The sequence below is a fragment of the Hypanus sabinus genome, assembly GCF_030144855.1.
Source record: "Hypanus sabinus isolate sHypSab1 chromosome 1 unlocalized genomic scaffold, sHypSab1.hap1 SUPER_1_unloc_14, whole genome shotgun sequence".
In the NCBI taxonomy this organism is placed as follows: Eukaryota; Metazoa; Chordata; class Chondrichthyes; order Myliobatiformes; family Dasyatidae; genus Hypanus; species Hypanus sabinus.
Genome location: NW_026778908.1, coordinates 480,106 through 492,821, shown reverse-complemented (window position 1 = coordinate 492,821; position 12,716 = coordinate 480,106). Strand labels below are relative to the sequence as shown.

The following is a 12,716-nucleotide window of genomic DNA, read 5'->3' as shown; positions in this document are numbered from 1 at the left end:
TGCTTCTCCAGCCGGAGGAGGAGAACAAGCTCTTCTCCCAAGAGGTTAGAGACTGTAGACGTGGGGGAGTCGCCAGAGGGGGAGGGAATGCAGAAGGGTCCCGAGATGTGGCCCTGTCCTGTGGTGGTGGAATGAATGTGCAGGAAGGTGGTTTTGCCCCTGATCTGGCGACTGAGACAGCCGTGGAGCCCTCCGTTAGTGCCTCCCTAGAGCCCAGCGGCCGAGAGCATTCTTGCTCTTTTGGGGAGAGTAGGGCAGAGAGTGAGTCCACTCTCACCAGGAAGGGTGCTGGTCAGGAGGCCTAGCGTTGTCCCAAAGTGAAGCTCACCGGAGCTAGTCCGAATGGTGAGTGGTAGCAGGGTTTCTCTCTGCAGGTTTCACAATCTCTCAATCCTCAGAGATGGGAGATCTGCGGCGGGTTTCCTGTAGGAAACCGATATCATTTCAGGAGACGAGTCCACTTGACTCTTGGAGTGGCAGGGAGGGGTCGACACGAGCTCCATCAGCTCCAGCTCGAGTGGGATGGTGAGCCCAACCTTCCAGCCGGAAATCACAATAATCCAAGACATCGTTCCCGGCCCTCTGATCCACCTGGCCGTGTGCCTGGATGGTGTCCCCACCGCTGCACTTCATCAACGTGTATGTCCCCGGGTGCGGGATGTAGCAGACGTGCCTGCTCTGTCAGGTGTCCTCTCTGCTAAGTTCCATCGACCCTGGAGACTGCATTATCCTCGGCGGAGATTTCCACTGGACCCGCGAGGTGGACGGCCACTCTGGCCTCCAATGCAACCCAGCATCGGCAAAAGGAGCTACTAGGCTCCTTTGTCTTGGTGGATCTTCACCCTGACTCTAGCATTTTCTCCAGAAGCACTAGAGGGGGAGGTTCTCATAAAGCCGCCTCTACATCTCTCGGGCGTATATCTCCCGCGTGTCAACACCCTCCGTTCACCTGGTGTCGCGCTCGGACCATCACCTCGCGTGGATGGAGTTTGCTCCTCTGCACCCTCGGGTGGGTTCCGGCCACTGTCACTATAACAACCAGCTGCTGGAAGACAGCCGACTCTGGGATTCGTCCCAAGTGTTCTGGGTCAGCTGGAGGGAGATTACTGCTCCCTCATGCTCTGGTAGGATGTGCCCAGGCAGACTGTGTGGTAATTTTTAGGGAGTGTATGCGTGCCCAGGCAACCATCATGAGGGAACTCGTGTTGTCCATGGCAACTACAGAGCGTCCCAGGACCGCTGGGGGATTAGCGCCATCATTGATAGAGATGGGAACATTTCCATATAACCATATAATAATTGCAGCACAGAAACAGGCCATCTTGGCCCTACTAGTCCATGCCGACACTTACTCTCACCTAATCCCACTGACCCGCACTCAGCCCATAACCCTCCATTCCTTTCCTGTCCATACACCTAACCAATTTTGCTTTAAATGACAATACCGAACCTGCCTCTACCACTTCTACTCGAAGCTCATTCCACACAGCTACCACTCTCTGAGTAAAGAAGTTCCCCCTCATGTTACCCTTAAACTTTTGCCCCCAAGTCTCAACTCATGTCCTCTTGTTTGAATCTCCCCTACTCTCAATCAAAAAGCCCATCCACATCAACTCTATCTATCCCCCTCATAATTTTAAATACCTCTATTAAGTTCCCCCTCAACCTTCTTCGCTCCAAAGAATAAAGACCTAACTTGTTCAACCTTTCTCTGTAACTTAGGTGCTGAAACCCAGGTAACATTCTAGTAAATCTTCTCTGTACTCTCTCTATTTTGTTGACATCTTTTCTATAATTCGGTCTTACCAATGCCTTGTACAATTTTAACATTACATCCCAACTCCTATACTCAATGCTCTGATTTATAAAGGCCAGCATACCAAAAGCTTTCTTCACCACCCTATCCACATGAGATTCCACCTTCAGGGAACTATGGACCATTATTCCTAGATCACTCTGTTCTACTGCATTCTTCAATGCCCTACCATTTACCATGTATGTCCTATTTGGATTATTCCTACCAAAATGTAGCACCTCACACTTATCAGCATTAAACTCCATCTGCCATCGCTCAGCCCACTCATCTAACTGGCTTAAATCTCTCTGCAGGCTTTGAAAACTTACTTCATTATCCACAATGCCACCTACCTTAGTATCATCTGCATACTTACTAATCCAATTTACCACCCCATCATCCAGATCATTAATGTATATGACAGACAACACTGGACCCAGTACAGAGGCATACCACTAGTCACCGGCCTCCAACCTGACTAACAGTTATCCACCAGTACTCTCTGGTATCTCCCATTTAGCCACTGTTGAATCCATTTTACTACTTCAATATTAATACCTAACAATTGAACCCTCCTAAATAACCCATGTGGAACCTTGTCAAAGGCTTTACTGAAGTCCATATAGACAACATTCACTGCTTTACCCTCGTCAACTTTCCTTGTAACCTCTTCAAAAAAATTCAATAAGATTTGTCAAACATGACCTTCCACGCACAAATCCATGCTGACTATTCCTTATCAGACCATGTCTATCCAGTTAATTATATATACCATCTCTAAGAATAATTTCCATTAATTTACCCACCACTGACGTCAAACTGACAGGCCTATAATTGCTAGGTTTACTCTTAGAACTCTTTTTAAACAAAGGAACCACATGAGCAATATGCCAATCCTCCAGCACCATTCCCGTTTCTAATGACATTTGAAATATTTCTGTCAGAGCCCCTGCTATTTCTACACTAACCTCCCTGAAGGTCCTAGGGAACATCCTGTCAGGTTCCAGAGATTTATCCACCTTTATATTCCTTAAAAGTGCCAGTACTTTCTCCTCTTTGATCGTCATAGTTTCCATAACTTCCCTACTTGTTTCCCTTACCTTACACAATTCAATGACCTTCTCCTTAGTGAATACCGAAGAAAAGAAATTGTTCAAAATCTCCCCCATCTCTTTCAGCTCCACACATAGCTGTCCACTCTGATTCTCTAAGGGAACAATTTTATCCCTCACTATCCTTTTGCTATTAATAAAACTCTAGAAACCCTTCGGATTTATTTTCACCTTACTTGCCAAAGCAACCTCGTATCTTCTTTTAGCTTTTCTAATTTCTTTCTTAAGATTCTTCTTACATTCTTTATATTCCTCGAGTACCTCATTTACTCCATGCTGCCTATATTTACTGTAGATATCTCTTTTTCCTAACCAAGTTTCCAATATCCCTTGAAAACCATGGCTCTCTCAAACTTTTAACCCTTCCTTTCAAGCTAACAGGAACAAAGATTCTGTACCCTCAAAATTTCACCTTTAAATGACTGCCATTTCTCTATTACATCCTTCCCACAAAACAAATTGTCCCAATCCACTCCTTCTAAATCCTTTCACATCGCCTCAAAGTTAGCCTTTCTCCAATCAAAAATCTTAACCCTGGGTCCAGTCCTATCCTTCTCCATAATTATATTGAAACTAATGGCATTGTGATCACTGGACCCGAAGTGCTCCCCAACACATACCTCCGTCACCTCACCTATTTCATTCCCTAACAGAAGATCCAACTCTGCCCCTTCTCTAGTTGGAATCTCTATGTATTGCTGCAAAAAACTATCCTGCACACATTTTACAAATTCCAAATCCATCCCTTTTACAGTTTGGGCTTCCCAGTCTTTCAGTTGATTTTGTCTCGTAATTGTGTTAGTCACTGTTCTGTATATTGTACAGAATCTGTGGTACTGTATTATTGAACTTGTAATAAGGAAATTTTATTTTAAAAAGAGGTGAAGTTCATTCCACACCATCTCATGACATGTCCCCTGGACAGAGTAACTGCTTGGTTGGGAGTATCCATTAATATATTTCATCAGAGGCAAAGATTGGCAGTTCACATAATATTTCTGGTTCTGATGGCACCACCCCTCCCACAGCACTATGCTCCCTCCTCACCGCCTGACCCACAGTACTGCTCTCCCTCCCACAGCAGAGCTCCCTCCTCACCGCCTGACCCACAGTACTGCTCTCCCTCCCACAGCAGAGCTCCCTCCTCACCGCCTGACCCACAGTACTGCTCTCCCTCCTCACCGCCTGACCCACAGTACTGCTCTCCCTCCTCACCGCCTGACCCACAGTACTACTCTCCCTCCTCACCGCCTGACCCACAGTACTGCTCTCCCTCCTCACCGCCTGACCCACAGTACTACTCTCCCTCACCGCCTGACCCACAGTACTACTTTCCCTCACCGCCTGACCCACAGTACTGCTCTCCCTCCTCACCGCCTGACCCACAGTACTACTCTCCCTCACCGCCTGACACACAGTACTGCTCTCCCTCCTCACCGCCTGACCCACAGTACTGCTCTCCCTCCTCACCGCCTGACCCACAGTACTACTCTCCCTCACCGCCTGACCCACAGTACTGCTCTCCCTCCTCACCGCCTGATCCACAGTACTGCGCTCCCTCCTCACCGCCTGACCCACAGTACTGCGCTCCCTCCTCACCGCCTGACCCACAGTACTGCTCTCCCTCCTCACCGCCTGATCCACAGTACTGCGCTCCCTCCTCACCGCCTGATCCACAGTACTGCTCTCCCTCCTCACCGCCTGACCCACAGTACTACTCTCCCTCCTCACCGCCTGACCCACAGTACTGCTCTCCCTCCTCACCGCCTGACCCACAGTACTACTCTCCCTCACCGCCTGACCCACAGTACTACTTTCCCTCACCGCCTGACCCACAGTACTGCTCTCCCTCCTCACCGCCTGACCCACAGTACTACTCTCCCTCACCGCCTGACACACAGTACTGCTCTCCCTCCTCACCGCCTGATCCACAGTACTGCGCTCCCTCCTCACCGCCTGACCCACAGTACTGTGCCCCCTCCTCACCGCCTGACCCACAGTACTGTGCCCCCTCCTTACTGCCTGACCCACAGTACTGCGCTCCCTCCCACGGTACTGTGCCCCCTCCTCACTGCCTGACCCACGGTACTGTGCCCCCTCCTCACCGCCTGACCCACGGTACTGTGCCTCCTCCTCTCTGCCTGACCCACGGTACTGTGCCCCCTCCTCTCTGCCTGACCCACGGTACTGTGCCCCCTCCTCACTGCCTGACCCACAGTGCCGCGTCTCTCCTCCCCGCTGTAGGACTCTGTTGGATTTTCAGTGCGGGTGACAGGTGATTCCCGCTGTGTGATGGGTTGGTGGGGAATCCGATTGTGTCTGTGTGGTGACAGGATACCGCAGTGTCGTACTCACACTGAACATTGATGCGTTTGCCTGGAGACTCCTCTTCACCGATGAAATTCTTTGCGGAGCTGTGACAGACACAGGAGGCGTCCTCCATTTGAACACGCAATCCGTAATTTCCACTATTTCCCCACAGATTTGTTGACTGGGAGCCACACACCTTCCTCCAGCTGAAATAGTTCGCTGCTGGGTTGGCTTCAGATTCACACGACAGTGTGATGTCCTGACCAACAGGAGCAGTGATGTGCAGAAAGAAACCCTCTTCAGTTAAAATCAGACTCCTGTAACCACGGAAAAACGCTGAAACCGGGAAACATTCAGGCTGAACAGCAACTGCGTACCGGCGGTGGTGCAAGTGAACGGCGGTGGATGGGCTGCTGTCAGACTGGCGGCTCTGTCCTGGATGGCGACGAGGTTTGAGTGCCACTCATTCACCCAGCTCACCCCGAGGGCTGCTCGTATTCACGGAAAGAGCCTCCGGTTTTGTGTTTGAACCACATCCCACTGAATTGAATCTCAGCTTTGAAAGCTCTGTCCCTTCCTCACATTCTCATTTTATCACCAACCATTTCCCCCGTGGTCTCTTGTCAGTAACTTTCCAAGATACTCCTTCACCAGAACGGATGCCTCAAATATTTACTTTAAACCTGGATGGTGCCAGCCTGGCTGCAGAACGAGTAGGGCTGGTGACCCCATAGCGTAAAAAATGCCAGAGCTACACACACTCTAACAGAATCCTGTGAGAGGAAGGATGCATCAAGAAGCTGGTCTCCATGGGAAACTTGAAATATTAGCCTAAGACAGAGGTTCTGATGACCTATTGTCAGCGGCCTATGCAACTGTGGAGGTGATGGGAAGACCAACACATCAAATGGGACACCTCTAGTGGATGATGCTCCCGAGACACAGGTTCAGACAGGAGTGGCGGGTTCACTGACAATTGTAAAGCTCCCCGCTAGTGTGTTAGAGTCAGTGGGGGGAGGGGGGTGTTGATTGACAGGAATATGGGGAGAATGGATTACTGTGGGTGCAGGGAGTCTTGGGGAATAGGCTTGATGGGATCTTTCTTTTGGGAGCTAGAATGAAGAGATGGGCCAAATGGCATGTCACAATACATCAGTAAACACTTATCTGATTGGCCAAGACGGTGGTGAAACATTTTGCCCAAGGGCGGGTGAATGGGACTGCGTGTCTGTGCGGTAACTGGTCAGAAACGTCACTACTCACACTGTACATTGATGCGTTTGGGTGGAGATTCCTTTTCATCGATGGAATTCCTCACAGTGCAGTAATAATCACAGGAGATGTCCGCCCATGTAATCCACAGATGACAATACTGAGAATAACATTGCAGATAAACTGATGAAGAACCACACTCCTTCCTCCATCTGTAGTTGTCTGGCTCTGGGTTGGCATCAGATTCACACCACAGTGTGATGGACTGACCAACAGGAGCACCAGCGGGAGTTGTGATTCTCACGTTGGTGGGAGCGTCTACAGAAAGAAACTCTCTTCAGTTAAATCAGACACCGTATCCGGGGACCGGACAGAGTGAAGGTCCCTCTGCACAACCCAAAACACTCCTGCGGTTATACACAAAGTGATGTTCCCATGGGTAGCATGAGGGTCCCTCCTCATCAATTCTTCCACAATGTGGTGCTCCCTCCTCTCATCCTTCCCATGGCATTCCCTCCTCATTGCTCCTCCTACAGAGTTCCCCCTCACTACTCCCTCTCACAGTGTTCCCTTCTTACTCCCTCCCAGTGTTCGCCCTCCTCACCCCCCCACAGCATTCCCTCTCCACCCCCTCCCACAATGTTCCCTCCTCACTCCCTCCTACAGGATTCCCTCCTCAACCCCTCTCACAGTTCCCTCCTCACTCCCTCCCACAGTGTTCCCTCCTCACTCCCTCCTACAGGATTCCCTACTCAACCCCTCTCACAGTTCCCTCCTCACTCCCTCCCACAGTGTTCCCTCCTCACTCCCTCCTACAGGATTCCCTCCTCACTTCCACCCACAGCATTCCCTCATCACACCCTCCCACAGTGTTCCCTCCTCACTCCCTCCTACAGGATTTCCTCCTCACCTCCTCCCACAGTTCCCTCCTCACTCCCTCCCACAGTGTTCCCTCCTCACCCCCTCCTGCAGCGGTTCTCTCCTTACTCCCTCCTACACGACTCTCTCCTGACTGCCCTCCGACAGCGCAGAGTGCCCTGTTTACAATTCCCTCCTGAGGATACTGGAGTTCCCGACCTCCGAAATCCCCGGGGCAACAGAACAGCGGAATATCGGGGGATCACTGGGTGTCCAGCAGGGATGGTGTGGGTTACTCACACTGTACGTGGATGGTGATGGTCTCCGAGCTTCCTGTTCCAATCTCATTATGAGCCTGACATTCATATCTCTTGCTGTTCTCTTGTCGGCTAATCCTGTCAAACCGCAGCTCCTGATTTTGGCTCACCTTACTCCAGTCGTTTAGTAACCAGGAGTAACTGGAGACCGGTGGGTCACTCTTGGTGCTGACACAGGTCAGAGTCAGCTGATCATTCTCTCTCATAGTTGCTGGCGCTATGAGCTGTACGCCATTGACGTGGTACTCAATGTGAACGCCCAGAGGTCGAGCTGGAATAGGATTCAACACCTCACTTAGGAACTGGTCAGTGTTTGCATTTTCTGGATTGTTTTACATTAACTTTGACCACCCAGATACACCCATTCGATCCCTCGACGCACAGTGGGGTGTGTGCTCTATGCTAATCCACCACTTCTCTGTCACCTTCCCCCCCCCACAGAACAGTACAGGCCCTTCAGCACATGATGCTATGCCAATATTTTGACCTACTCTAAGATCAGACGAGCCCTTCCCTCTCACACGGCCATGGTAGTGTAACGGTTAATGAACCTTTTTGCAGAGCCAGCTGTCAAATTGGGGATCAGTTTGTTTCATTGTCTGTAAGGAGTTTGTACTTTCTCCCCGTGATGCTGTGGGTTTCCTTGAGATGCCCGAGTTTCCTCCCACATTCTACAACTGACCGGTCAGGGTTAGGAAGTTCCGGACATGCTATGCTGGTGCTGGAAAAATTGTGACCCAGCTCACCTCTGAAGGTGTTGGTCATTGGTGCAAAATAATGCATTGCACTGTATCTGCTGAGGTACTTTAGTCAAAGCCAATCTCTCCAACGCTTTTCTATTTTTTCATTCATTCACAGGCCTGTCTAATTGTTTCTCAAATCTCGAATGTATCTGCAGCGTCCCCACCACTCTCTGTGAAAAATCCTACCTTTGGCATACACCTGTACTTTCCTCCAATCACCTGGAAATTCGAACCCTTCTGTTACGTACCCCCAGGGTTCATTTCTTCTGTGGACTGTCACTTTAAAACGCCGAGAGAATGGAGACTGACGTTTGCTGTGTTGGGTTTCTATTGACTGCAGAATTGCTGATGCTGTGGTGAGCATCTTGTGTTTACACCTGCTACAGTGTGTTTGGACTTTTGCAAGGGCACTGCCTGCTTCTGAGCTGCGATGGTGAAGAGAGGTGGAGTTACTTGATGGTTAGTGAAGGTTTATGGTTGCTCGCAGCATGTTTATTTAAGCAAGGTCAGACGACTCTCACCCGGACACATGGTCAGAGTCGAGCTGGGTTCGATCATGAAAAGATACCAGTGAGTGGGGTCGTTGGTTTAAACTTTCCGTAGCCCAAAGGGGTGAGTTGAGATCGATCCGGAGCATTGATAACCGACTCTCACCAGTGCTGCAACTAGAAGAAGTTTGCAGAGAGGAGCAGAGAGAAAAGGTTTGAAACAGAAAAGACCGAGTGACAAAGAGATCACTATGTGGACTCTCTCCAAGTAGAGTCTTGATTCTAGGGTGAGTTTGATTCCATTCAGAAATGGAAGTGTGACTGTCACATAGTTAATCCACAGGAGTGAGTTTCTGGTTGAGGGATACCTTTGTGAATACCAGTTGTGTGTTTACCCTTGTCTGGGTGTGGTATTTCATTGAATAAGGCAACCCTGTGGCAAATCACTGCTGGAGTTACTTCGTATGTCGTGGGACTGAGTAAGTGGCTATCACAGTTGTGTGATTGGGGTAACCCTGTGGAATCTACCGGTGTGTGATAACCCTCGCCTGGGTGGTAGTTCCCTTGATGACGGTACCTCAGTGATAAGCTACTGTTGATGATAATCCAGACGTGGATTCGGTTTGAGTCTCCTGTGGCCGCCACTTTGGGATGACCCGTAGCTGAATTCAGGTATGGAATTGTGGTAACCACTTGTGAGAAAGGATATTCTGTGAAGATCACTGTCGGTGATACTTCGCGTGAAGGATTCGGAGGACAACGGGAAGAATGACAACACCTGTCTATTCAGATTACAAATACCTCTCTCTCACCTGTGGACTGAACTGAACTTTCTTACATTCCATTGTAAGACTGTAACGCTTGCCACCTGAGCTTGAATGTGTTTGGGAACTTTATTTTTACACCTATATATGCATAACTCTTGACTTAACTGGTTTAAGTTACTATATGACATAGTTACTAATAAAATAGTGTTTTGTTAACAGCAAAACCAGACTCCAGGTGTGTCCTACTGCTGCTGATACTTTTACAGGGTTGTGTGTATGTAACACTTCATATTAAACATTTCCACTCTGGGAAAATGTCTCTGGCTATCCACTCTATTTCTCATTATTTTCCACCAGGTCACCTCTCATGTCTCCATTCTCCTCTCTTCTGTTTGTTCAGCTCCCACTTTCACCCCTCCCTATCAGAACAAAGTCCATCTGAAAATGGCTTTCCGGGGTGAGAGGAGGTTCACTTATATTCCCCATCGGATTTTCCATCGTTTCCCTATGGTTCCCCGCTCCACATGAGTCTACTCAAAGGGCCCCGTTGTTCCATAGTTCCCCATAGAAACATCTCTGATTGTTTGCTGATCCAGTGAATATTTGCATCTACAACAATAGATCAAGTCCTCTTTATAAAATGGAGCACGGTGTTCTCGGTGTGGGCCTGACCCAGGAGATATGGAGTCAGGCAGCATGTATTGGAGTATAAAAATATTATGGAGTATAAAACTTGTATCATTTGCTGTGTAACTAGTCAGTCTGCTATGCATGTACCCAATTTAGTAGAATGAAGTCTTAGGAATGTAGTAGACAATAGTATGTTAATGAGAGGTAGCTAAAGAAATGTAGATTAGAACATTGCTCAGTTCTGAGTTTATTATTTGCTGTGCATGTACCCAATTTAGTAGAATGAAGTTTTAGGTATGTAGAAGACAATAGTATGTTAATGAGAGGTAGCTAAAGAAATGTAGATTAGAACATTGCTCAGTTCTGAGTTTATTATTTGCTGTGCATGTACCCAATTTGGTAGGAGACTGAAGTCTTAGGAATGTAGAAGACAATGGTATGTTAATGAGAAGGTATCTAAGAGATGTAGATTAGAACATGATTAAGCCAATTGATAGGAACAATAGGGACATGATGTACGTGTAGTATGTGTGATACGAAACTATAGATCGATTACATATGCTAATACATCTGGACAAATACTATAAAAAGTGCTGTTTCCGAGGATCGGTGGGCAATCAGCGACTAGCTCAATGACTGTCTCAGCTTTGATTTGCAAATTAAAGTTTAACCCTTCTTGAAGAATCTTCTGTGTCTCCTAGTCATTTGTGAGGCACGAAAAACCACGACAAAATTGGTGACCGCGGCAGGACCGGATAGAGACTCGCGGAAAGGAAACGGCAGATTGGGAACGCTTCCCAGTCCTCCAGGGACCCCCAGAAGGCTAACAGAATTAAGGGTGCACCCAAACAAAAAGTAAGCGCTTTTGCGACAATTTGGACGAAGAATTCTGTTGGCTTTGGGGGGTCTTGGAGTCTCAGAAGTGTGGAACCACTGCCGAAGGGTCTCTCCGGTCCAAAGAATCTGGCAGAATTGGGGGTTAACAGAGGAGGCTCAGAGGATTGATCAAGAACACTGCAGTGAGGGTAAGTACAAATAAGTTAATAAGATGTTAAGAAAAAGTCCACGTGGTGTTAGACCAGGCGTAGAATTAGAGTAAGTAATATTATCCAGTAAACGAACTGTGAATCTCCGAAATACCTTAAAAAGAGAGAATAACATGACAGGTAAAGGAACAGCAGTAGAGATTCTGAGCAAAAAATTCCCGTTAATTAATAATGAGATCACAAAAACTTCAGAAAAATGGGAAAAAAGAACCAATAACCTGGTCACAAAGTGGCCAAGAGAAGGAGCGTTTGATGTAAGTTTGTGCGAAGAAATGGAGGGACTAATTAAAAATTACAAACCAAAAGATAAATCTAAGAAAAGAGAGCAAAAAAGAGAACAAGAAATGGAAGTGCTAAAACTCTTCAGAACGGAGGGAGAAAGGCTGAGGAGGACAGGCAGAATATTGATTACAAGCGAGGAAGACACTGTGCTGGAGAAACAGCGTATTAGAGAGAGAGAAGGGTATGGTGAGAAGCTGGCTTCGGCTCCGTACCCGGATGCGAAAGAAACAGAAAAACCCCCTCCCTATAATGAGGAAGGAACCCCTAAGCAGTGCCCCCTGCTGACGGGAACAGTAACCATGCAGGGAGAAGTACAAGTTTGGGATAATGAGGAGAAAAAACAATACGAAAAGGGATTGAAGGGATGAAATACTTAAGAGAGGAAAAGGAGTAATGGTTATACTATAGAAATAAACAGACTAGAAAAGAAAGTGGCTCATCAGGGCAGGAAGAGATAAGGTATTCAAGAGGAAGTGGAAAAAAGATAGGAGATGAGAGTCTTGGAAAAACACAAGAGAGAAGGGAATCAAGCACAAGTAAGGATCAGGAGTCCCTGCCACAGGTGTACAGACACGGACAGGAAGAAAGAAGGTGACTCATTGGAGGATCAAGTGGAGAGAGAGAGGACGTGAGAATTTGTGGGGAAGAGGTAGGAGGTAGAAACCTAGAAGAGGAGAAGGAGGCGGTAGGGGAGCGACTTGCGGAAGTAGAGAGAAAGCCAGATAAGCTACTGAGAGGGGGTTGCCAGAAGAGATGCAAAAAATACTCCAGGGGCCAACCAAGTATTGAATTAAGACAGAAAGGAAGGACTCCACAGGGAGACCGAGGGAAGAAGAGAACCCCGGAGACATTTGTGTGGGAGGCAGTAAAGACTTACCCTGAGACAGCTGGGGAGTCAGGTGAGGAGGAGAGCTAGGGCAGGTGGGAAGAAGGAGGAAGAATGATGCTGTTGTTAGTAAAAGAATCAGGACAAGTGCAGTATATCCCTTGGGGATCCCAGGACCTAGAAGGGCTGAAAAACACTCTGCCCAATCTACATGAAGGAGCAGGGAAATGGATTAGAGCCTTTGAAGAAGAAACAGCGGGACGATTATTGGCTATGGGAGATTTGAAGGCACTGTTGATAAGGTTGATGGGAACCTCCAAATTTAACGAA

General features: G+C 48.0%; 1 protein-coding gene across 1 annotated transcript in view; it reads right to left on the bottom strand.

Moving 5' to 3' along the window:
• LOC132385389 (B-cell receptor CD22-like) overlaps positions 1–12,716 on the bottom strand; it is a 63,225-nt gene that overhangs the window by 18,510 nt on the left and 31,999 nt on the right. The window contains exons 9-10 of the mRNA XM_059957432.1: positions 7,588–7,875; positions 6,481–6,747 (exon numbers count right to left, since the gene is read on the bottom strand). Coding sequence (XP_059813415.1) covers positions 6,481–6,747; positions 7,588–7,875 — 555 coding nt within the window. The remainder of the gene's footprint in view (positions 1–6,480; positions 6,748–7,587; positions 7,876–12,716) is intronic.